General features: G+C 57.7%; 1 protein-coding gene across 2 annotated transcripts in view; it reads right to left on the bottom strand.

Annotated features, from left to right (window-relative positions):
• Positions 1–23,819, bottom strand: part of MRC2 (mannose receptor C type 2) — a 51,809-nt gene continuing 27,990 nt past the window's right edge. The window contains exons 2-30 of one of the 2 annotated variants that reach the window (XM_049637557.1): positions 22,932–23,333; positions 22,061–22,234; positions 21,698–21,862; positions 21,304–21,417; positions 20,683–20,826; positions 17,908–18,096; positions 17,598–17,752; positions 16,556–16,663; positions 14,513–14,628; positions 13,894–14,042; positions 13,103–13,320; positions 12,265–12,407; positions 11,127–11,229; positions 10,723–10,861; positions 10,573–10,608; positions 10,111–10,271; positions 9,957–10,024; positions 9,143–9,243; positions 8,702–8,844; positions 4,923–5,037; positions 4,628–4,791; positions 4,355–4,463; positions 3,589–3,827; positions 3,252–3,420; positions 3,008–3,157; positions 2,552–2,671; positions 2,178–2,357; positions 1,641–1,667; positions 1–1,520 (exon numbers count right to left, since the gene is read on the bottom strand). In XM_049637557.1, the coding sequence (XP_049493514.1) occupies positions 1,297–1,520; positions 1,641–1,667; positions 2,178–2,357; positions 2,552–2,671; positions 3,008–3,157; positions 3,252–3,420; positions 3,589–3,827; positions 4,355–4,463; positions 4,628–4,791; positions 4,923–5,037; positions 8,702–8,844; positions 9,143–9,243; positions 9,957–10,024; positions 10,111–10,271; positions 10,573–10,608; positions 10,723–10,861; positions 11,127–11,229; positions 12,265–12,407; positions 13,103–13,320; positions 13,894–14,042; positions 14,513–14,628; positions 16,556–16,663; positions 17,598–17,752; positions 17,908–18,096; positions 20,683–20,826; positions 21,304–21,417; positions 21,698–21,862; positions 22,061–22,234; positions 22,932–23,333 (4,325 nt within the window). In that variant the 3' untranslated portion in view covers positions 1–1,296. The remainder of the gene's footprint in view (positions 1,521–1,640; positions 1,668–2,177; positions 2,358–2,551; positions 2,672–3,007; positions 3,158–3,251; positions 3,421–3,588; positions 3,828–4,354; positions 4,464–4,627; positions 4,792–4,922; positions 5,038–8,701; positions 8,845–9,142; positions 9,244–9,956; positions 10,025–10,110; positions 10,272–10,572; positions 10,609–10,722; positions 10,862–11,126; positions 11,230–12,264; positions 12,408–13,102; positions 13,321–13,893; positions 14,043–14,512; positions 14,629–16,555; positions 16,664–17,597; positions 17,753–17,907; positions 18,097–20,682; positions 20,827–21,303; positions 21,418–21,697; positions 21,863–22,060; positions 22,235–22,931; positions 23,334–23,819) is intronic. The other variant, XM_049637558.1, reaches the window with a different exon arrangement.

Below are 23,819 nucleotides of genomic sequence, written 5' to 3'. Positions count from 1 at the left end.
AGCAGGCCCAGAAAGGCAAGGGTCCAGAAGAAGAGACAAGGGTGCAGGGGTCTCCATGGGGCCAAGGCATAGTAACAAAATGGTGGACTGCAGAAAGAGCACACAACACTAACTCCAAACACGACATTTCTCTCTGAGGCAACACGAGGAAGTTTTGACGACAGAACAAAGCACGAACCCTTCTCTCTCAAGCCTCTTAAAGGTGTTTTATTTGTTTGCTTCTTTCTCTTTTCTTTTTTTCACAATAATGGCACATTAAAAAAATTAAGAACTACAAAAAAGGACGTCTTTGAGTCTGTGTTCACACTGCCCCGCGCCATGGCACAGGGACTGGCCGTCCGCCCCAGCCCCCGCCGGGGTTCCGGAAGGCACTGAGTCAGCGCCCTGGGACTGGGCCCCCCAGGACCTTGGGCACTGTTCCTCTGGGCCCCACTAGAGGGCGGTCTCCTGCTTCTGAGGTCCCCGGGGCTCTAGCAACCCCCTCCTCTCTCCCAACCAGAGCCAGGAGCTGGAAACGTTAGGGAACTTACTTTGGTCCCCACAGGGGACTCTTTAGGGACAGAGCCCTCCCCTAACCGGCAGGAGATGACACCTCAGCCCGGTCACCCCCAGAAGGTCAGGGCGTCTCTCCCAGTCCTGTCTCCAGCCCAGGTGACACCCCAGTGGTGCCCTGGTTCTCAGGCCCAACCTAGGCCCCTCCTGCCATGCCCCATGGGCCACTCCAGCAGGCACAGGAGTGACAGATGCTTGGCTCCCTCCGCTGACACCCACCATGAGCAACAGGGCTCCCCAAACCCTGGGGCTCTGGCTCAGAAGGAAGGGCTGCATGAGAAGCAGGGAGAGGGGATGGGGGAGAGGGGTTGGGAGCCTAGGCTGCCAGGAAGGAGAGAAGCGACAGAGGCTGGCTGAGGGCTCAGGGGAGGACCCTCAGGTTCTGCAATGAGAAGGGGGTCCTGGGGCATGGGTCAGCAGGCCTGGGCAGTGGGGCCTGGGGAGAAAGGGGCAGAAAGAGGCTCCCGTCCTGCTTCCGGTCACCATGGGGGCACAGGCCTAGGTGACAAGACCTCAGGCCCCCCAAAAGGGAAACACCACTCTGCACTCAGCCAGGTCTCAGCCCAGCCCTCATGGGAGGGAGGGACCCCACCAGCCAGGCCCTGCTCAGCCCCAGCTCCCGACAGTGATCCCAGAGGCACCCCTCCATAGGCCACCTGGGCTGGTAGCTGGTGGGGGGGCCCCGCTGACCCAGGGCCCAGCCTCCCCACTCCTCCTGTCCCCACCCTGCCCACGCCCTTGGCTCTACTCCTGCTGCTCATTCATTTCCATGTCAGACACCAGAATGTTCTTCTCAGTGGCCTCGCCGGGGCCAGAGGCGCTGCGGCTGTAACGGGCGCCCTCAAAGGTCCCACGCTCCGCGCTCTGTCGCCGCCGGTAGAGGATCAAGGCCGCAGTCAGCAGGGCCAGGAGCAGCAGCACCGCCATCAGCACCACCACCAGGGCCGCCGGGTTTTCCGGGAGCGCTGCTGCGGCAAGCCAGACACTCAGGGGACAGGCTGCCCGCCGGCTGCCCACCTGCCCACCTGCTGCCCTGCATGCGGGGACAAGCGGGGAGAGGGCTGGTCTGGGCCCAGCTGCAGACTCACCCGATGGAGAGAAGCTGCTTTCCTCAGCTGCAGGGGAGAGGGAGGGACCAGTCAATAACCGAAGTAGTTAATAGAAATAATAAGCAAACACGGAGACAGCACTTCCCGAGTGCCAGCCACGTTATGAGCTCACGAGCTCGTTTAATTTCGTAGGTACTGTTATTATCCTCATTTTACATAGGAAGACACTGAGGCCACAGGCTTCAAGTAACTTGCCCAAGGTCACAGAGTTGGTAAAGTGGTTTGCCCGGGGCTTGAACCTTGTCCCTGCCCTTAACCGCTACAAAATGATGGGTTTGCTGTCTAGTTTGGAAATTTGTAGGAAGGGCCAGTCCCTCCTACGGACCAATTTATCCCGGGGGAGGGTCCTGGCGGCCCCGGGGCCCGTCGGTTCCCGCCCTCCTGTCCCGCCGTGTCTCCGGCGGAATGAGAAGCAGGCCCCTGGCCCAGCCCCAGCACCGGCCGGTGGCGGCGGCCGTGTGGGGGCGGCTGTGGGGGCGGCAGGGGGCTGAGCGCAGCGTCTGCCAGCGCACTCACCTCGAGGGAGCTTGCAGACGACGCCCATGGTGATGTTGGTGCAGGCGCCCGGGCGCCACAGCCCGCTGCTGCTCTGGATCCAGTAGCAGCTGTTGTGGCTCAGCATGCTGGGGCCCAGGCCGGGGGGCCCCCAGTTGGAGTAGTTCACAGCTGTGTTGTCATGCCAGACCAGGGTGCCTCCTATGGGAAACAAGACACTGAGGGGTGTGGGGGAGAGGACACAAGGTGGAGCAGGAGCGGGTGCAAGAGAGCAGGCCTGTTCTAGAACCAATTCCCATCTCCTGCAAGCCCTCACCCCCACCAAGCCCTGGTGGAGGGCTTCCCCCCTGTACCCTGAGGCTTCACCCTCCCGATGCCACACACAGGGTACCCACCTTTGGGGTTGAAGTTCATGCCCAGCCAGGCCCCCCGACTCTGGCCCTCGGAGCTCTGCAGGTGCTCCCAGACGAACACATTCTCCATCTCATCCAGAATGGACAGGACTGCCCCACCCGCTGGACACAAGGGAGGCCCGCGTCAGGGCAGACAGGTCTCCCCAGGGGGTGGCGGAGACCCCCCTCCCCCTTCCCAGAGGCCCCAGCCCTCTTCTCTGGCAGCCTGGGTAGAGGATGGTGTGGAGTCTGGGCGTCTGCGTGTGCGTGGCAGGTGTTACATGCGTGTAATGTCACATGTGGTCCCTGTAAATCGGAACACGACGGGGCACTTATGTGTGAGTGCTGCCTACAGGTGGAGCATAGCAGGGGGACTGCATCCATGGAGTCTGTAAGTGTCCACGCCAGGGGTCACCACCTGAAATGCCCACGCGTGGGCACTCGCCTGCCCCGGCCCACCTCTCTGGCAGCGCTGCAGCGCCTCCTTGTGGCCCAGCAGCAGCTCCATGTGGAAGGAGTAGCAGTGCTCCCGGAAGGGAATCCAGGCGGAGTCGGCCAGCCCTTGGGGACAGCTGCCGTGGTAGCTTATTCTTCGGGGAGGAGGGGGCCCTGCGGGGGTGCAGGGTTGAAGAAGTGTCCCAGAGTCCTCCCCGGGATAACCTGCGCCTTGCCCACCCCTCGGCCCCAGCGGCTGGGCACTCACCACTGTTCCCACCACAGACAGCACCCTGCAGCTTGGTGTCGCAGCTGGTGGTGCGCCAGGCCCCGTCTACGTCCACGTAGGCGCAGCCCCCTGGCTGCTGGGGCTCCCCGTCCTGCCAGCTCACATAGCTCAGCGGCTCCTCCGAGACCCAGGAGTACCTCCGGGAGCCCTGGGCACGAGGGGGCCATCAGGGTGGGAAGAAGGGGGCCAGTGGGGGGAAGGGATGGGGGGGTGGGGGGAGGTGGGTAAGGTAAGGCAAGGAGTCGGGAGGAGACAGGGAGGGAAATCAGGGGAGCGGTCCCCAGCCCCGGCGTCAGGACAAGTGTTGGGGGCCCACCTCCTCACTGGCCAGCCCGATCCAGAGCGGGGTGCGCAGCCCTCGGGAGGCCTGAGTGAGGAAGGCCTGGGTATAGGGGTCGGGCACGCGGGCCAGACTGGCGTTGCGGCTCTCACACAGCAGGAGGGCGTCATGCCAGCGCAGAGGCTTCTGCAGCAGCCGGAAGGTGCCGTTGAGGTAGGAGAGCACAGTGCCCGGGGCAGGGGGCGACGCTGCTGGGGATGGGCTCAGGGAAGGGTCTACAGGGAAGGGGGCAGAGCTCAGGCCAGGCTCTGCCTCCCTCACCCCACTTCCAGGCATGAAGCTGAGAGAGCACCAGCCACGGGGCAGAAACCAGGTCTCTGCCGGGCACGGTGCCTGGCACAGACTAACAGGAAATGTTAGCCACTGTTCCTAAGAACACATTCTTGCTGATAAACAGAGGAGCAACCTAGTCCTACCCCAGGAACCCATAGAACATGCACGGGGCTGCAGGTGCCTCAGATGCGGAACTTCAGGTTCCTGACAACAGGCACGCGCAGTGTCTAGCTGCCCCGTCAGCCCTCCATCCTCCCAAACCTTCCTCCTGAGACCCTCAGCACTCACTGCCTTTCCCTCTGACCGGCGCCTGGCCTTTCTGCCCATCTGCTTCCCAAGCAGATACTAGACTCTGGGGGTGACCTCAGGGGGGGTCCTGGGTCTATGAGACTATGTTTCATTCCTCCTGGCATGGCCCACAGCATCTGGCCCCAGTGCTGATGTTTCTGAGTTCGCTGGTGACACGTACCCGTGCTCTTCTGGCAGATGAAGCCATGCGTCTCCTCCGTGCAGCTCCGATCATCCCAGCGGCCAGTGAAGTGAGCTGAGGGGCTGTGCAGGACCACCGCACAGCTGGTCTGGGGGAAAGGAACTGCTCAGGGAAGCCCCGGCAGCTTTCCCCTGTGCCACTGCCCTGGAAAGGCTGCACTCTGAGCAAAGAGGCTGGAAGACAGGGGGACCCCAGGAGTGAAGGCAAGTGCGGCAGGTTGGCGTGGGGGTGCAGAGGGAGGGGCTTCCTCACCGGTATGTTGCCACTGGGAGCAGGGCTGGGGCCAGAGGGCTCCCCAGGTGCCCAGTTGGTATACAGCAGAGGCTCCTGCTCCACCCACTGGAAGTCCCTCTGAGAGGCATGGAGGCCAATCCAAAGGTCAAAGGTCACATTGGGCAGGCTGGCTGTGATGAAGGCTACAGTTCCCCAGAAGAGAGAATCATGAGTGACAGGACAGCCCCTTGCTCACTCGGCTCTAGCCATCTTGGGGGAGGGGCGGTGGGATCGCGTCAGAGGATACTGGGGCCCTCCCATGGGCTGGCCCTACCTTGCTCTAAGGGGTTGGCAATGGTGACCAGTTGGGCCTCTTGCTGTTCACAGGAGAACTGTGCCTCTGACCACTTCACCCGGTCCTGAGGGTCCTGGCCCTGGATTCGGAAACACTGGGGCGGAGGGGGAGACATGATGTCCTGCCCCACCATCCTGTCCCACAAACCCAGAAACTCTGCTGTGCAGCCCTCAGTGGCAGGCCCTGGGAGGCTTTGAGGGCTGTGAGAACAATAAATCAGAATCAGGACATCTGGGGCTCCTTGAGCAAGGCTCTGGCGCCCTCTCAGCCCAGCACCCCACATTCACACACACGTCCCTACACTCGGGAGAGTTTGTCAGTGGCAGGATTTCTTTGGGTCACCAAAGTCTCTATTACCTATGACAGCAGAGCCTGGACCACGCATGGAGACAAGGTCTGTCTCGATTTCAGCTAAACACGTTTTTGAGTGTTGCCTGAAATCCGCTATTTTACCCCATGAACTTAAAAGTTCACCTGTATGATATCCTTATCTTTTTTTTTTAATGTTTATTTATTTTGGGGAGACAGAGCGCAAGCAGGGGAGAGGCAGAGAGAAAGGGAGACACAGGATCTGAAGCAGGCTCCAGGCTCCGAGCTATCAGCACAGAGCCCGACACGGGGCCTGAACCCATAAAGCGCAAGATCACGACCAGGGCTGAAGTCGGACTCTCAACTGACTGAGCCATCCAGGCGCCCCCATCCTTAGCTTTACTTTCGAATGATCTTTACTAGGCAGCAGCCTGTAACTCTGTAATTTTGTTTCTCTGTTCCCACCTTCACTACTTCTGTAAGGTCAAAGGAACCCTGTGTGGGAAATCTTTCAAGTGAAGACTATTTAAAAATGAATGACTTCCAGCAATTTCTTCCTTGGTAGGATGGAGGAGAAAGGAAGGAAGGAAGCTTTGGAGTCACAGAGGGCCGGGGGACGTGCAGCTCAGATTCCAGATCTAACTTAACCCTTCTGTAAAATGGGATTAAAAAAATCTGCCTTTTGGGGTCATTTTAAAGGTTAAAGAGAACAGTGCACAACACAGGAGCAGGAGCTTAACAAGTAAAAGCTCTTACTATTACTCTTATGAGCAGCTCTAGCATGAGCTTACTGATGCAAATGTCAGATTTGGGGTAGAAAACTATAAGCCCAGAAATAACGCAAGAGTTTGGGGGAGGTTTATCATGAAGCCCATGCATTTGGTTTCACAGAAGCAGTTCAGAGACACTGAGGCCTCCTCTAAATAACTAGCAAAATTAGTCACAAGATGAGAAGCAGCAAGGTCACACCCGTATCAGCAAGTATCAGCAGTTAAAGAGAGGAAGTATTCAGCCCAGCCCAACAAACACTACGGGACCTCCTATCATGTGCAAGTATATTTAGTGATATGTCAGGAGCCAGTGGCCCTGCCCTCCAGGAGCTTAAGGCTAGTGGGAGAGGTGGATCCTTACCCTCTCGCCCTACATCCAAATGCTATGGGGCTGCAAAGAGGGCAAAAAACTAGCAGAGCAAGGTATCTGGGGCCAGGTAGCGAAGGGGCAAACAGCCTCTCATAATTCAAAGGCTTCTGACAGGGGAGTAACTGGTATCTTCACAATGATGCTGATGCATTAAGACAGAGACCAGTTAGAGGCGCCTGGGTGGCTCAGTTAAGTGTCCGACTCCGGCTCAGGTCATGATCTCGCAGTTCGTGAGTTCAAGCCCTGCGTCGGGCTCTGTGCTGACAGCTCGGAGCCTGGAGCCTGCTTCGGATTCTGTGTCTCCCTCTCTCTCTGCCCCTCTCCCGCTCACACGCTCTCTTTCTCAAAAATAAATAAACATAAAAAAAATTTTTTTAAAGAAAAAGACCAATTACCTACACATAATATGTTGTTTTATATCAGGTAGGAGAAGCCACAAGAGTAAGTTTTTGAAAAAGGTAATGACATGAGAAAAATGCTCACAATACAGCCCTGAGAAAGAAAATCGTGTTACGTAGTTTGATCGTGTTAGGTAGTACAATCTCAATTATGTGGGAAAAGGCAAGAAGCGGAGTAATGATATTAATAGTGGTTATTTCTGGAGAGGATGAGTGAGTGAATTTTATTTTTTCTTTCTGTGTTTTCTGAAGTTTTAATAATACACGTGTTTGTTTCTAGAAAAGGTATAATATTCTCTTGAATATTCTGAAGACAGTAAGAGCTCCATGACACCAAGGGCTGGCTGCACTCCATTACAGGACAAAGATTTACGGATTATATGATCCAGGGTTAACTAATCTAATCCTCACAATCCGGCTAAGTGGTTTTACAACCTCGGCAAAGCAAGCAGGGACTGAAGCTCGTACTCATGATGCCAGCACAAACAAAAAACCGCTGCTCCTCTCAGCAGTGTTTTCACCACGAGGTGAAAACAATGAAGGTCTAATCAGATCTATAAATCAACCCACTAGTGCAGAAGTAACCACTTTGGGGAAGAAATTCACACTCTTGAAGGAACATTTTGAAGCCCTGTTTGGAAACATATCCCTTCTGATTCATGTTACCACCCCAAACTTTCCTATCTGCACACTCAGAACCCTTGGGAAAAGAATTTCCTAAATGGCGTTTCAAAAAAAATCTTCCAAAGGCTTGTTCTTAAACCATCTTAATCAGATCTTCTGATTAGTTTATGAGGCAGATTAGTTTAGAATGCGGAAACTTCGTAGCTGATTTTTAAACAAAAACCTTTGTTTAACTGGTAGAAAGACTGGAAAATGAAAAAAGTCCAACCAACAATGAATGAACTTTTTCATTCTGATGTATTTGTCTTTGTGAGGCAACCTTTTCATCTACAATAACCATTAAATCCAAAATAATTCGAACTTCAAACAAGACCTGTGAAGCCCCAAATCACAAAGTGTCAGACCAAGATATTTTTTTAAATAATGAAATAATGCAATTACCTTCTCTTATCCAAATTACTTAAATACAAAAAATTATTATCATTGATCATTTTTGAGGCCTTTTCTCATACCACTAATATAGAAAACATTTTTAAACTTAACTTAAAAACACTTTTTCAAGGGGCCCCTGGGTGGCTCAGTCGGTTGGGCATCCAACTTCAGCTCAGGTCATTATCTCACAGTTTGTGAGTTCAACCCCCCCCTCCACCCAGCCGCCCCTCATCGGGCTCTGTGCTGACAGCTCAGAGCCTGGAGGCTGTTTCAAATTCTCCCTCTCTGCCCTTCCCCCACTCATGTTCTGTCTCTCTCTCTCTCTCTCTCTCTCTCTCAAAAATAAATAAACATTAAAAAAAATTTTTTAAATACTTTTTCAAAAAAATACCTGTATTCTCTTTCAATCTTTAGCTCATGCTTTATATTCTTTTGTTCTTGTGCATATTTTAATACATATAACATTAATCACATTAGTACAGAAGTAAATATATACATATTCACACACATATATACAATGTACATACATATTCTTTGAACGTTCAGTATTTTGTTTCCTAACAGGAATTATCAAAATTATCAAACATTATCGAAATGTTTGGCAACCACTAATCTCGAAAACTCACCGCACTATGTGGACACTCTACCTGGTGGATTAGAAGGTGCTACCAAAAGAAGTTGTTTTCCAGGGAGTCTAGCCCCGGCACCAGGGCTAAGCAGGAGAGACGTTGGTGGGCATAGGCAAGGGGCCACGAATTTGATGTTGCCGAAGGGCCAGGACTCCTGAAAGTCGGCCTTGCCGTGTTCACATCGTCTCCCCTGACTCCCTTGGGGGGCCCCCTCCCCATCTCCTACCTTATTGAGGAACTGCTTCCAGCCAGAGGGGCAGCCCCCCAGGGCCGTGGGCGGCAGGTCTGGGGGCTGTGGCTCTCCAGTGCTGTTGCTGCGTTTGCAGATGTAAGGCAAGGCTGTCAGGCACCTCTGGTCCCCCCAGTCCTCTGCAGAAAGAGGGGGGTGGTCGCTCTAGCATAGGGCAGGGCGGGCAGCACCCTTACCTCATGCCCTAAGAAAAGAGCATGGGGGTCACGTGCCTGTATCCAGCTCTATCTAAACTCTAGTCCTCTATGGCTGCTGGACCGTGGGGACAGGTCCCCTCTCTGGGTCTAGCCCCTCTTGGGTTGTGGGAACAAAGAGAATGAGAAGAGACTGTCGGCCCTGCCTAGGCTCACCTCACTGCCCCCAACATCAACTTTCTCCTGGGCTTCTGCACCCTCTCTGCCCCCGCCTTGCTCTCACCTCGGCTGGCGGTCATGTACACACACTTCTTATCCTTGCCGATGGGCCGAGGTTTACCGGGTGCCCAGGAGATGAAGTTTATAATGGAACCATCTGTCCACCTGCAATGGCACCAGGCAGAGGTGACTCCAGCATTGGCCCTGGGCCCAACCTCCCTTGTATGCAGCAATGAAGGCCACCAAAAGGGGGGCAGGAAAGGGCCCAAGTCCAGGGGCTCCAGGCTGAGAATGAGGCTACTGAGCTCAGGGCAGCTGGGGACCCAGAGACCTGGTGCCTCCAGGGAAAGCCCAGCCCTCCCTGGGCTCTCATTCTCTACCTAGAAAAGCCCAAGAATCCCAGAGCAGAGGCCCAAGGGCAACAGTGTGCTGAGATACCTATGTGCTCCTGGTCCTCGCTGCCTCAAGCCTCTTCATGCATGGCAGGTGGGTACTGAATACAGAGAGAGCCCTCTGGACACCATATGTTCTTGCCCATGTCCTGAGGGGGCCTTATTCAAGAGTGGCCCCAGCATAATATGAGCTGCCATTATTTGGTGCCCAATTATATGCTGGATGCTGTGCTAAGGACTTCACATACCTTCTTTCTAATCCTCAGAGCAATCTTACCAGGCAGCATTATTCTCATTTTTAGGTGAGAAAATCAAGGCCCATTTGATCAAGGCCACACAGCCAGTGAGGAACAGAGCTGGATTCAAATTCAGGTCTATCTGCCTCTGTCCTCAGCCTCCCTAGCTCCCACCTGGGCCGTGGGTGGCCATCCAGGCATGTGTACCCCCCACACCCGCTACCCCCCCCCCCCCCAGGAAGGCTCCTACCTGAAACGCCCATCACTCTCTGCAGTGTGCAGGCCGATCCACCAGTGCTGCTCCTGGCCCCGAGAGAACTGGGGAAACCGGTCAGGCAGATGAGGGGTGGCAGGGCCTCTCCTCCAGGTCCTGCCCGCAGGCCCCTGCCCGCTCAAATGCCCACCTTCTGCAGGTTGTGCCCCAGGAAGTCCAGCTCAGCCTGGCTGTGCACGGAGGCCAGCTCGGCCTGGAACCACGTGCAGATGCGCTGCGCCTGGGCCCACGTGGAGTGGTGCTCGAAGAACTTGTACTCGGCCTCCTGGAACCGCAGCCACTCCCGCCGGCCTGCGGGGGCAGTGTGAGCATGCGAGTAGTGGCCAGCCAGGGTTTGCTTGCTCTCCCGGTGGGCAAGGCCCGGTCCAAAGGCAGGTAGTAGGTGGCTTTCGAGCCGCTAGGACCCGGGGCAGGAACCACTCCAGGCCCACGCTTGCCCCTGCTTGGAGACGGAGGCCGACAGGGCTCCAGGCGTCCCGATTCCCCTTCCCTGGGCTCGAATCCCTAACTCCTTTCGTTCCATCTCAGCCAGGCCCTGCCCGGGAGGTGACGCCCCTCACCCTCTCCACACAGCCCGGGGCGGGGGCCTCACCTTGTGGGCTGACGTCGGGCTCCCGCACGTCTGTGCCTACAGGGACAACAGGGACAGAGACGCTGCAGGGAAAGGAGACCCCTCCCCTGGATTCCCGGCACCGACGCCATTCACCCCATCCCCCCGTTTCCCAGCGCCATCCCACCCAACCTCGAGGGATCTTGCAGATCCAGTCCAGCTGCGTCTCACACTGCATGGCCACCCACTGCAAGGAGGCCAGGTCGAGCACTGCACAGCCCCGGATGTCGTCGTCGTCGTGCCGGCTCCGGTCGAAATTGTGATAAGAGAACTGGAGGTCGAGGTACGAGAGAGTTATCAGGCACGAGGCACACGCTTCAGCGTCCGAAGGACAGACGAACAGGGGCCCGACCTGAGCTGGGAACCCCTAACCTGGGCTGGACGCCCCGCCCCCCTTTCTTTAACGTGCGGGGTCAAGCCAAATACCCTAAGTCCTCTAAACCTCGCCCACCTCCAGGACCAGTCCCGCCCGGAAAGACCACGCCTACAACCGAGCCCCGCCCACATGCTGGCCTGTCCCCTCTAGGCCGGCTCACCCCCAAGCCGTCGCTCCAGCGCCAGCTCTGTCCCGCTCCGGGATCTCGACGGTTCAGACCAATCCAGAACCAGTTCTGCTCGTGGATCTCGGGCTCTGATTCACTTCAGCACAACACAGGGGTGGGGACAGAAGACATGGGGATAAGAGGAGCAGTCCCAAGGGCCTGGGGCCTCTCCCGTCTGGACTTCACACCCAGAGAACTGAGCTCGCTGGACCAGACGCCCAGCTCACTGGGGGAGGGTGGCCTGGCTCCCTTCCGGTGGGGTTTGCCCTGCCAGCAAGACTGTGGGCTTTCACTTCAGGATTTCAGTAAGTCGATGGGGATGGAGCATTGACCTGGGGCTCTGAACTCAGATAAAAGTAGATTCCAGTCCGGGGTCACCCGTGGAGCAGCTCCGTGTCAGTGGGCAAATAACCCAACCTCTCTATCAGCCCACATGGGTCAGTGGCAATGTCTACTTCGTAGGGTTGAAAACAAGCCTGAATGAGGATTAAATGTTTAGTGCAGTGCCTGAGACGTGGTGAGAGGCCATTGACAAGAGCTGTATTTATGTCAAATAACGTAACCTTGATGTTTGCTGGGAAGACATGGCCCTGGAATTAAGATCTCAGGAAGCCTGGTCCATTTGGCCTTTTCCCAGTGCCAAGGGGTTAAAGGTGCTCTGTGTCATAGGGTGCTGGGAGCCCACAGGACAGACACAGACAGGGTCCTGGAGGGACCCCCATAGGCAAATGCTCACTTTTGTAGCTTTTGTCCTCCTCTTTCTCAGGAAAAGCGGTTTATTGAGGAGAGTGGGTTGTTACGGGATGGTGTTGGGGGTGTTGGGTGTTGATGCTCAACTTGGATCAGCTTGCAGAGGGATGGGAAGGGCAGTTACTTTTGTCAAAGTCTGTGAGTCTGAGGGGGCCACTGCTGGCTCCCTGACACTGGTGAGCAACAAAGTTTCCAAGTCCAGGGAGACGACGGCTACCTGAGGGAGGACAGCATGGTCCTGGCACTCGCTGCGGATACACAGGTCATTCTGAGCCCTCGGACAGGCCTCACCGGGGGCGCCCTCACCCTGCCCCCTGCCCTGCGCCCGGCAGAACCAAGAGCCCACCCAGGTGCGTGCAGGCCACCGCCCCAGGCTCCGTACCCAAAGATCTTGTTGAGCATGTTGGCCACAAAGTGCTCCTCCTCATAGCTGGCCAGGCTCAGCAGCTGGGCTCCCAAATCCTGGCAGGCCCTCTGGGCCTGCACCCAGCTCTTTTTATCCTGCAGCCGCTCTGAGCTGAACACCTACAGGAACAAAGTCCTGGTGTCCCAGCTGTCCCCATGGGTCCACACGCCCTCCCATGACAGCAGTGGGGAGGGGGGCTGGGGCCGCACTGGACGGGGGTGCAGGCTACCTAAGACAAGCCTGCGCCTCAGAGAATGAGCTCCAGGGAGGGGAGCCAGCACAGCCAGCTCCTAGAGAATACTCCTGCCCAGACCCCTGAACCAGCCACAGTGTGCTGTGGGCCACTCCCTTCCCCTCCCTGGACTGTTTCCTCATGTAACAAAAAAACTTGGACTATGTCAGTGGCTCCCGAACCCAGCAGGGTTTAAAAATTTAGGCCCCACCCCAATCTAGCAAATCCCAATCTCCACAGTGGCAGCCCCAGGCGTTTATTTTTATCAAGCTGCCCAGATGATGCTGAAAAGCAGACATCCCAGCCCCAACATTTGGGAACCTCTGAAACTGATTATCTCCATGATTTTTTTTCAATCCCTCACATGTATATCGAGCACCTATTATGTGCCACACCTGACATTCCACTGACAAGCCTGTCATCAGAAATTACCTCTGTCTGCAAGCTGCTGTGGGGAAACATTGTCCCTGGGGCCCAGTTGCCTGGATCGAGCCTGGGCCCTGCTGGGGCTGCCCTCACCCCGGGCGTGCAGCTCCTTTGCTCCCGCTTTTCTCCCTCCTCCCACACCGGCAGGCTGCCTACCTTATAGCAGTGCCGGAGTTTGGGGTCTGACCCCCAGCCCTGGGGACAGGAGCCGGTGAGGCTGGGCGTGGGGTCTGGCCCAGGCAATTCAGGCGTCACCGGCGTGCCCAGGCTCTGCCGGCAGATGTAGCGGGCCCGGAACGCGGTACAATTCTTCACCTCCCACAGCCCCATGGCGCTGCCCGTGGCCAGGGCCACACAGCCCCCACGGCTGTACCCTGGAGGGGGGAGCAAGAGACCCGTTTGCTGAGGACTCGTGGTCCAGTCCTCCCCACAGGGCACCACCCCAGCCGGGCCCTGCACACTGGGTGACCAGCTCGGCCGGCAGCAGGGACCCGGAAGGGAATGGAGGCAGAGTCCCAGCTCTGTGTTTACTCCTGCGTGAGATCTTAGGCAAGTCGCTTAACTTCTCTGAGGCTATTTGACCATCTATCTCATCAGGAAATTGAAAAGGCTACAAAAGATAATGAATGTGAAATGGCAATAATCATAATAGCAAGCACCTGTGCTAGCATCACACACAATAATTAGGCACTTCACATCTATTAATCCATCTCAACCCCGAAGTACCTTATCCTCATTTGACAGATGAGAAATTGAGGCTCAAAGATGCACCAGGCGGTTTGGCCCCAGAGCCTGTGCCCCTAACCATTTCACCACACTGCACCAATAATCAGTTTACTGGGAAGCCCTGGGACTCGGTCCCGGCAAGGCAGGTCCATATGGCCTCCTGGCTTCACCAAGGAAGGTCAAAGAAGGGGTTGGCCAAGTGCCGTGCGGGAAGGGCTCACCAGGCTGGTCACGGTTCCAGTGGGTGTACATGACCTCATCCCCGCTGAGCCAGCGGAAGGAGCCGGTGCTGTTGAGGTCCTGCAGGGCGGTCCAAAAGTACTCGCCGTCCCAATTGTAGATGAGGCTGCTGACAAAGGCCTGCTCAAACCTGTAGAAGAGAAGCTGGTCAGGCAGGGAGCTCGCCCCAGCCCCGACCACTCCCTGGGCCACAGGCCAGATGCCCTGCCCCCCCCAACCAGTAACTTGGGGGACCCATGGGGACCCTACAGCTGACACATAGCAACCAAGCTCCCCGCCCACTGCCTGCACCTTCGTGCCTTGCTAAGAAAGTAGAGAAAATCAGACACAGCCAAGGCCTCTCTTGGGCATCCAACCCATATCTACACCTGTTCCTGCTCCTGCCCCTGCCCAGGCCCTGCCCTACACTGGGGTCACTTAATAAACGGGAATCATTCTCATGACAATATTAGAAAAAAGGTCCTGAAGCCATTTGAGGCTCCCAGGACTCAGGTCCCTCTGTGCTTAATGTTACAACGCCACCCCGTTTGGTGCAAGGTCCACATTAGGCATTGAGACAGGCGTTGAGGGCTAGTCTGGGCACACGGTCCCGGCCTGTACCTGTTGGTGATGGTGACCAGCTGAGAGCCGTGATGGGTGCATAGGCGCCGGGCCTCACCGTAGCTTACTTGGTCCTCTCCCAGCCAGTAGCAGGATGGGCTGTGCCATGTCCAACCCTGGCTCGAGAGAGTGGGCAAAAGAGGGACGTCCGTGGGAAGGACTCTCCTCCCTCAGCCAGAATTCCTGGGGTGGGGGATGCCATGGTGGCACCACTGAATGTGCCACAGGCTTGGGCACAGGACAGAGGGGACTGGTTGGACACCAGAGACGGCTCTTCCTGTGCTGTGTTCTGCATCTTACCACTTCACTTCCCCACTCCCTACCATCACCCACAACTGCCAGATCAGAGGTGGAAGCATGGCCCAAGGGCGGCTGATCTGGAGGCAGCCAGTGACCCGCCTGTGGGCCAGTGAAGAAAGATGGGCGGCCCACTGGACTCCTCTCTCGGGCATTTAAACCAAGAGTCACGGTGGGAAAATTGCCAGTTGGCTGCGAGACCAGAGCTGAAAAGCTGGGAGAGCTGCCAGGAAAGGCTGGGTAATCCTCAGGTCCTGGAAAAGGTACAGTGAGCAGAGGAGGCAGCTAGCCTGGGGTGGGGGGACGGACCCTCAGCGAGGAGCAGCGAAGCTGCTCCTTGATGGTTGGTCCTCTACCATCCAACCCCCACGAGACCAAGCAAGGCTTCACCCAACAGACCTCCCGCCCCTTGGGCCACCCTGAGCTCTCTGCTCCTGCCTTTCACAACAGCAGCCGAGGCTCAGAGAAATTAAGTGATCGGACTTTGTACACAGACAGTACAAGGTGGAGCTCAGACTTGAACCCACACCACAAAGGCTGCTCCTGTCCTGACCACAGCCCTGTTCCATCCTAAGATGACACAAGGTGCCTGCCAGGGCCTTCACCTCCAGGAGCTCTTGAAATGGGAAGGCCTGGGGTGGATTTGAGGTTGGGAGAAAGTTACAGCCCCTTGAGCATGAGCCCAAGCAAAAGAGAAGCTGGTGGGGCGGGGCGGGGGCGAGGCGGGGGGGAGGCTGTGCTAAGACCCCAGGTCTCCCAGGGTGTTAACTGGGGCTGCTCAACATTGCACGCACATTTCAGGTGGCCCTGGGGCCAGGGCCATTAGTCACTCCTCCTCTCTCCCCTGCCCCCACCTCACCCAAGCCAGGACAGAGCCCCCGGGCCAGTCCCTGCCCATGCCGGCCCCCCAGATGCTTCAGCAGGGCCCCTGCTCTCTCTCCTCCCCACTTCAGGTCGTGCCTGTCGTTGTATCGGGCTCCTCCCCGGGGGAGAGCATGGGGTTCAAGTGAGGTGGGGGTGCGGTAAAGGAAAACAGAGTGAGCAGCCAGACTGGCAGCAAGGGGCTGGCAGGAACGTGGCCTCGGCAGATGGAGCCACCAGGGGCCAAAACATCATTAAGTGTCTTTTTTGAGTAACCTCCCCTTATTCATCCACACCACTTACGCCCCTGCTTGGCTGAGGGCCAGGCCGTGGGGAGCCTGGGAGGGCCTGGAGGAGGACATGGGTCCCTCATTCATACACGCACTGCCCCACTAACGTGGGCAGTCCTGGCCCTCTCCCTCCCTGAACATCTGGAAGCCCCTGGGGCTAGGAATGCAAGGAAGGAGACACCAGAAGGGCTTCATTCCTCCAGGAGACAGACAAGCGCACCGTGTGTCAGACGGCAAGGTGTGGGCCAGCAGAGACAGAGCCGGCGGGCGGGGGTGGGGGATGCACCCCGGCAGTCTCACTCAGGTGAGGACTTGGGGGCCTGCCCGCACCCACCTCCTGTTCTCTGCCGCCTCTGAGAAGTAGCTTCCCCAAAAAGAGCGGGGGTGGGGAGCTCTGCTTCCTCCCAACAGCCCCCACCCTACCCCCACCCTGCCTCAGCCACTATCACTCTTTCTGGAACAGAGCAGTGTGGAGAGCAGGAGGAAGGGATGTGCCAAGCACGGGAGGATGCCGGGGGAGGCTGCCCCCTCCCTCCCTCCTCTGGGAGCCCCTCTGGTTGGCCCCACCCAGGGGCAGCTCCAGAAGCACCCTCACCTTCCGGCAGCCGTGGTCCTCCTCGGCGGCCCCCTGGCTCAGCTGGCCTGCCTTCTTGCAGATGGACGGCAAGGATTGGTTACAGGGGCTATCATTCCAACGACCTTCCTAGGGACACAGGATGAGGGAGAGTCTCAGCCCCCCCGCCCCCAAACCCTTTGGCGGACCTGACTTTTAGACCTGCCCCTGCCTCCAACTTGTGTGATCCTGAGCAAGAGACCTGTCTTCTCTGTGTTCCAGACTGTCCTGTGTCCCCAGTCTCCTCGCCAGCGGTTTATCTGCCTTTAGCTCCATCCAGAGGGCAGAGGTGTCTGTGTCCCAGTCCCCAGGAGAATGCCTGGCACGTGGCAGACACTCAACAAATAATTGTTTATAAATTTTTAAATAGCGTCCCTTATGCCAGATGGCTCTGTCTCTACAGTCCTGGCACCGTTTTGCAGCATCTCACAGCAGAATGTCCTGTCTGTCCCTGGAGTCCATCCTCTGTCCCTCTGACTTGGTCTCTTTTTAAAGGTTCTCTTGTCTCTACTTGAAGCCCTACATCAATTCCTACATCTACCCACACTGCATCTGAGCCCAAACCATGGCAAACAGCCATCACCCCATAATTTTTTGAGGAGACAGGACCCTGGGCTGGGTAGGGCTGGCACAGAGCAGCCCAGGCAATGGAGTGTGTCCACAAAATGTGGCTTCTGATGCCACCTGCCGGTAGGGAAGGGCAGCCGGTAGACCAAGATCATGCCAGGCAGAATCCCAAGGCTTCACGAGAATTAACTCCTTTAATCCTCCCAATGACCGTCTGAGGTTCGCACTGTTAGCGTTCCATTGACAGATGAGGAAACCACGGCACAGAGAGGTTAAGTTAACTTGCCCAAGGTGCCCCAGCCAGTTGGGGGTGGGGAGGATTCAAATCCTCGCGATCTCTGCACATGGAAGGGAAGGGGCTGGTGGGGAAGTGGGGGATTCTGAGAGGCCATGGGGTGGTGGTATAGAGGCAGAAGCTGACAGCGGCACCAGGAGGGTGGGGAGAGGGGGTTCTCACCGGCCCCCAGATGGTGACACAGTCTTCCAGGCTGTCCCGGAAGTTGTTGGGCTCAAACGGGTGCCAGTGGGTGAAGCTCACGAGGCTCCCATCAGACCACTCAAAATTCATCTGCAGTTTCAAATCATTGAGGCCAATCCACAGCTCCTCCACCTCTGGGATGCAGCAGGGGACAGGGGAGAGAAGACACGGAGAGGTCAGCCTCAGCCACCAGCAGCAGAGGGGCAGTCCCACAGCCTCTTGGGTGGGACCGGATGGGCGCTGGCAAGGCCCTGCCCTCCACTCCGGGTGTGGACGAGCAGCCGCTCACCTTGCTTGATCTGCTTGGTGATGAACTCCAGCTCGGCCATGCTGTGGATGCTGAGCAGGTCGCCCCCGCCCCGCAGACACGCCTTCTTGGACTCCTGCCAGCTGCGCTTCTCAGCCTGCAGGCGGTAGCAGTGGCCCTGGAAGGGCTGCCAGCTGGGCTCGCACTCCACCTTCACGTTGGCCCACACGTCTGTGGAGACCCACGAGGTGCCGTTCAGGACCAAGCCACCCAGCCAGGATGCCTTGACCCGCTGAGTGTCAACATGGGCAGGGCCCTGAAGTCACCTCCTCCCCACACCTGCCTCAGATCAGCCCTGGCCGCCAGAACAGGCCCGAATGCTGAAAGGTTCTAAAAAGACAAAGCCCTCCAGGGCTGCTGGAAGCCCAGAAGCAGAGCCCCAGGAAGTGGTGGCAAATTTCACCCAGGACAGGACAGCCCCTCCAGCTAGGGCTTTCAGAAAGAGATGAGTGGGGAGACTCAGGTCAGACCAGCCCTGGGAGCCTCAGTTTCCTCCTCTGTAAATGGGATTTCCTGGGGTGCCTGGGTGACTCAGTCCGTTGAGTGACCGACTTCGGCTCAGGTCTTGATCTCACGGTTCGTGGGTTCGAGCCCCGCGTTGGGCTCTGTGCTGACAGTTCGGAGCCTGGAGCCTGCTTCGGAGTCTGTGTCTCCCTCTCTCGGCCCCTCCCCCGCGCATGCTGTTTCTCTCTCTCTCTCTCTCTCAAAATAAACATTAAAAACATTTTTTTAATGGGATTTCCTATTATAAGATTCAAACTTAGCTCATGTCCACCTTGCTTAATAAATGAGACCACTGTCACTACCTCAGAGAGCATATATTGAGTGTGGACCCAGTGCCGACCTCGGCAGTCCAGGATGTAGGGATGGGGAAGTGGGGCCACCAGGCCAGAGGCCCAAGAAGTCACTTGCTCCACTCAGGGCTGAGAAACTAACCAGGGACAGGCTCTTCCTCACCCCCACTTCCATGCATTTCAGGGTCAGTCTCTAGAGATCGGGGTCCCAGAGCAGCTGAAGCAAACAAGCCCTCACTTGGGCCTTGGCAAGAGAAAACAAGACTTTACTAAACCACCCACAACGTCAGGCTCGGGCAGGACTCTGCCCAGCCAGGCAGGAAAGCATGCACCCACTGGAAGCGTCACCCCAGACCGGGATTCTGGGATCCACTCCATTCTGTGAGACGCTCCAGGGTCCAGCATAGTGCTTCTCAGAGGCCTGAGCCTGAGCTGACTCACTCCTCGGCTCTGACTTGTCAATCATCTCCTGGGCCTCCCGGCTAAGACCCAAGGCTGCCGCCACAGACAGAACCCAAGTTCAGACCCAAGGGGGCCTTCTTCCGGCTGTCGGGAGGAAAGAAACTCAGGAAATATGGATGCCTTGCGGACACAACGGTGCCTGCCTTTGGAATGACATGCCTTGCACGATGAGACCCAGAAGACAGAACGCATTTGAGAAATTGCTCGGAAAAGATGCCTCACGCAGAGTGGGATGAAAGAGTCAGTCCAAGGCCACAGACACATCTGCAGATCCAGGAGGCCTCAGAGGAGACCTCCCCCAATGGGGCCACACTGGGGAGATCCAGGAGCCAGGGGACTTGGTGAGGAGCTAGGCCCAAAGGGGGCCACAGATAGGTCAGGCCTGCCCACAGTAGGGCCCTCCTTCCTTCTAGGTCGGAGAAGACCTTGACTTGGTGCCTGCCCCAGGCCCCCTCTAGCTAGAGGGGAGGTGCCCTATGTGTGGGGTGCCAATCCCTAGGGGAGGAGGAGAGAAAGCAGTGGCTCCCACGGCTACTGGACTCCTGTCGTAGCCCTTCCAACCCACACTGACGAACATCCTCTGCTACCCACGGTCACGCTCCTTTGGGCAAGGCCCTGTCTCCAGCCTTACAACAACCCTGCAAGGGGTAGGAGCTTATTCGCGATTTGCGCTCAGAGACAGAGCTCCTTGCCCAAAGCCACACGCAGCAGTCCCCAGAACAGTGCTGTGCCCATTACCCCAACCTCCTCCATAGGCCCCTACAGCTATCTCTGTGAATCGCAAATGTGAGCAAGACACTCCCTGGCTTAAAAACCCGCAGAGGCTCCCCACAGCCTACCTGGCCCCACCCAAACTTGACCCAGCAGCCAAGACCCTTCAGGGACTGGCTGCAACCTGCCTTTCTGAACTGTTCTCTTCAGCATGCCCTCTAAGCCAGGGTGCCTTGGCTGCACCTGCACACACACCTTGCTTGACGATCCTGTGAAATGGAGGCCAGGTGGCGGGGCTGAGAGTCTGCATTTAGAACAGCATCACGCCGCCGGTCCAAACACCACACCCTATGAAGAGTCTACACTCCAACTAGACTGCAATCCTCACCAAACTTAAAGCTGCTGTATACTCCCATGCCTCTGCACCTTTGCACATGCTGTTCCCTCTGCCAGGAATGCCCTTCCCTCACACCTCTTTACAGTCAACTTAAAAAGCCCAAATCAAATGTCACGTCCATGAAGCCCTCCTTAACTCTCAGGAGCTTAAGCAGTGTCTTCTCTAGGCATGTCTTCTCTAACATTTATTACACATATTTTTATAGTGGTACACAACTCGGGATAGTCCAATTGTGTGCTGAGATGTCTGTCACCTCCAGCTGAGTGGGACTGCTACAAGGAGCGTGCGGATTACCAGCATTTAACCACATTCCGGTTAGTCCCTCAGCAGAGAGTCCCTTGCGTCGCCGCCCGACAGGCCCGTCCCCCGCCCCGCGCCGGGACCTCCGCTCACCGGGGGACGGGCGCTCGGCCGTGGCGTTGGGCTTCTTCTTGCACACGTAGGGCAGCGCGATGCTGCAGTCGCGGTTCTGCCAGCCGCCCGAGGACTCCGTGCGGATCACCCCGCAGTTCTCCTCACTCGGGTTGTCTGGCTGATCTGTGGGGAGGGGAGGGGAGGGCGCCAGCAGCCCGGGAGAGAGATACTCACTCACACCCGGGCCTCCTCCGGGCCCTCCTCACAGCCTCCGGCTCCCTCGGGGCCCCTCACTGCCTCTCACCTCCGCCTCCCCCTCCCCCCTTGGGCCCAAACCCTCCTCCCGACACTGGTGACCGGCCCCCGGGGCCTCCCTGGCCGGGCTGCCGGTGCCCTGGGTGCAGCTGAAGGGACGGACAGGGCCTGAAATCCAGCCCGGGCCCCAGGCCCTGCGCCCTGAGGAGAGGGCATCGGGTTCTAGTTTACGCAAGGCCACTGCACGGGCCCCGATGGGGCGGGACCCGGTCCAGGAGGGGGTGGAACCTGCCCCGCCGCCCCTCCCCCACGCGGCCTGGAGAAGGGTTCCCGGGGAGGAATAAATAGGAGACCAGATGCCTGTGCAGTCCCCAGGCCACCCTGCGCCCGAACCCCACGCCTCACCACTCTCCCAGTTGAGGTACTTCAGGGGCGAGTTGTCCGACCACTGCCAGCCTCCACTGGTGTCCAGGTCATTAAGGCCAATCCACAGCGTGGAGCTGTAGCCAGTGAGGAGCCCTGACAGCAAGTCAGAGACAGTGAGAAGGGGACTGGCCCACCCGCGGCCCTCCCACTGTATGCCCCCCCCCCCCCAAGGGCATCCGTGCCCCACCAGCAGGAAGGGCCCAGGGCCCTCCAAAGACGGGCAGCAGGGCCCAGGCTGCCGCCGCCCTGCCCTGCCCTGCCCTGCCGCCCTGCCCTGCCCTGCCCTGCCCTGCCCTGCCCTGCCCTGCCCTGCCGGGGCCGCCAGACCCAGGATCCCCCCACCCCCACCCCGGGGGCTGCCCTGCCGCCTCACCGTTGATGTAGGTCTGCTCGTGGATCTCCGTGATACTCAGCAGGTCCGCCCCCTGCTGCTCGCAGCTGGCCCAGGCCTCCCTCCACGACAGCGTGGACTGGAAGTTAAACTGGTAGCAGCTGTCAGTCAGCTGGTCCTTGTCCCAGAAGGTCTCACAGTCGTTACCTGCCACCACGACAGCGGGACATGGGTCCCACACGGGAGTCCCTCAAGGAGTGCAGACCCCACACACGCTGCTCCGCGCTACGAGGAGGGGCATCTTATCACCCCAGTCCGGCAAGTTCTTCCACCCATGCTGAGGCCCCTCGTGGTCGGCCTCCCTCCAGGAGCCACCCTGGCCCACCCTCTCCACCCTGCTCTCACTCTTGATAGGGCAGAAGCCCCAGCGCTCGTCCTTGCCGTAGTCCTGGGTGGTGGCACACCACAGGTGCCCATCCTCACGGCCCGTGCTGGTGCAGCTGTGGAACCACTGGTTGTCATACTTGAAGGGGATGGTGCACGGCTTCCCATGGGAGTTTCCCTGGATGGTGTAGACCTCTGCAGAACGGAGCCAGTGTCTTGGCATCTGGACCCCAGAGGCTGCCCGCCCCCCCCCCCCTCCGCTCAGGGAAAACCTCCTACCCCAGGGAGCTAGGGATGGGGCAGCGATGTGAAGGCCAAAGTGGCGCTTAAGGCTTTGAGACCCCCTCCGCCGTCAGATCAGCCAAGGAGCCTGGGAGAGGTCCTGCTGCTCATCCCACAGCGCTGGGAAGGGGTCCCCCCAGCGCCCTTCATGCCTGTCCAAAATCCAGCTGCCCCTCCCCACAAGTTCCATCTCAGAACTCAGGATGTCTTACAGGAAGAGGACCCCCCTGGACAGAGCTGTCCACCACAAAAGGCCCCTCACCGAGTGACCCCGGTCCCCGGTCGCCCCTGCAAAATGGGGAGCAAGACACCAATGGGGTTACTCTAGGGTCTACCCTGGAGAGTGGGCCTGGGAGAAGGGAATTTTAAATTTACGTGATACGCTTTTGCACCGTTTGAGGTCCTCGCAAGCATGTATTAATTTTTTAAGTCCTTAAAAATAAATGCTTTGAGGTTAATATTCTTAATTATTCCCAAATGCTTCCCATTACAATTAAAGATACGGCTGCCAAGGGTCTGTATCTGTCGCTCCCGCATCTGTCACTCTGTGGCTCCAGTCCTCCTGACACTGGGGCGGGGGCCCACCTCTTCCCGGCAAGCGGCCTCTCACCATAGTAGGGCCGAGCGCACAGATCCTCATCACTGCCATAGATGCGCCACTGGCCACCGCGGGTCTGGTCGCCGCGCTCGGGGCTGCCGGCCTTGGATGTGTTGCCAGTACGGCCCCCCAGGAGCAGGGACAGCTGGTCACCCAGGGTGCGACAGTGCCAGCGGAGGTTCAGGGCCTCCCGGTCACACTCGTACATGCCCAGGGAGGCTGTGGTGTTGGTGCCCGGCCAGCCCGTGCCCAGGCACTGCATGGCACCCAGGTTGAAGAGCCGGTTTCGGGAGACCCACTTCCAGCGCTGGGCGGGAAAGCTGGCGTTGCAGGCTGGGGAGACTCTGACTTGCCCACCCTGGGCCTCCAGGCAGCCCTGCAGTCCATGGCTGAAGATGAGGAAGACGTTGGGTTCTGGAAGGGAAGGCAGGGCATGATGCGATCCCAGGGGCTCTCCTGGCTGGCTCTTGATGGCCAGTGCCACCTTCAGATGCTGCCCCTGAGCCTGAAACTGGCTGCATGGCCAGCCTCTGCTCTAGCCCCATGCTCAGCCTAGAGGCAGGACTCAGCCCTCCATCCCACCTTCAAACAGCAAGCCCGACTCCACCTGGCAAGTTGGGCGCTGTATACTTTTCCCAAGATCTTGTGAGGAGCAGTGGACACACTGACATCACTCAGCACATCACAACTTTATCCCAGGCTCCGTGACACAGTGTGGTGTTCCCACCAAAGTTCCTCTCTGGCCTGGAGTAATTGGTCTTGTTCTTCCCCTTGGCCCCTCAGCTTCACTGGCTCCTTCCTTTCCTGACTTCTAGAATCTTCTAGAACGCCCTCCACCTCCATATCCAACCATTCATGCCTCCCAGAACCATTGCACACCATTTTTTAAGCAGCATTTAG

The sequence above is a fragment of the Panthera uncia genome, chromosome E1 (assembly GCF_023721935.1).
Source record: "Panthera uncia isolate 11264 chromosome E1, Puncia_PCG_1.0, whole genome shotgun sequence".
Classification (NCBI taxonomy): Eukaryota; Metazoa; Chordata; class Mammalia; order Carnivora; family Felidae; genus Panthera; species Panthera uncia.
This window is presented reverse-complemented; position numbering and strand designations above follow the sequence as displayed.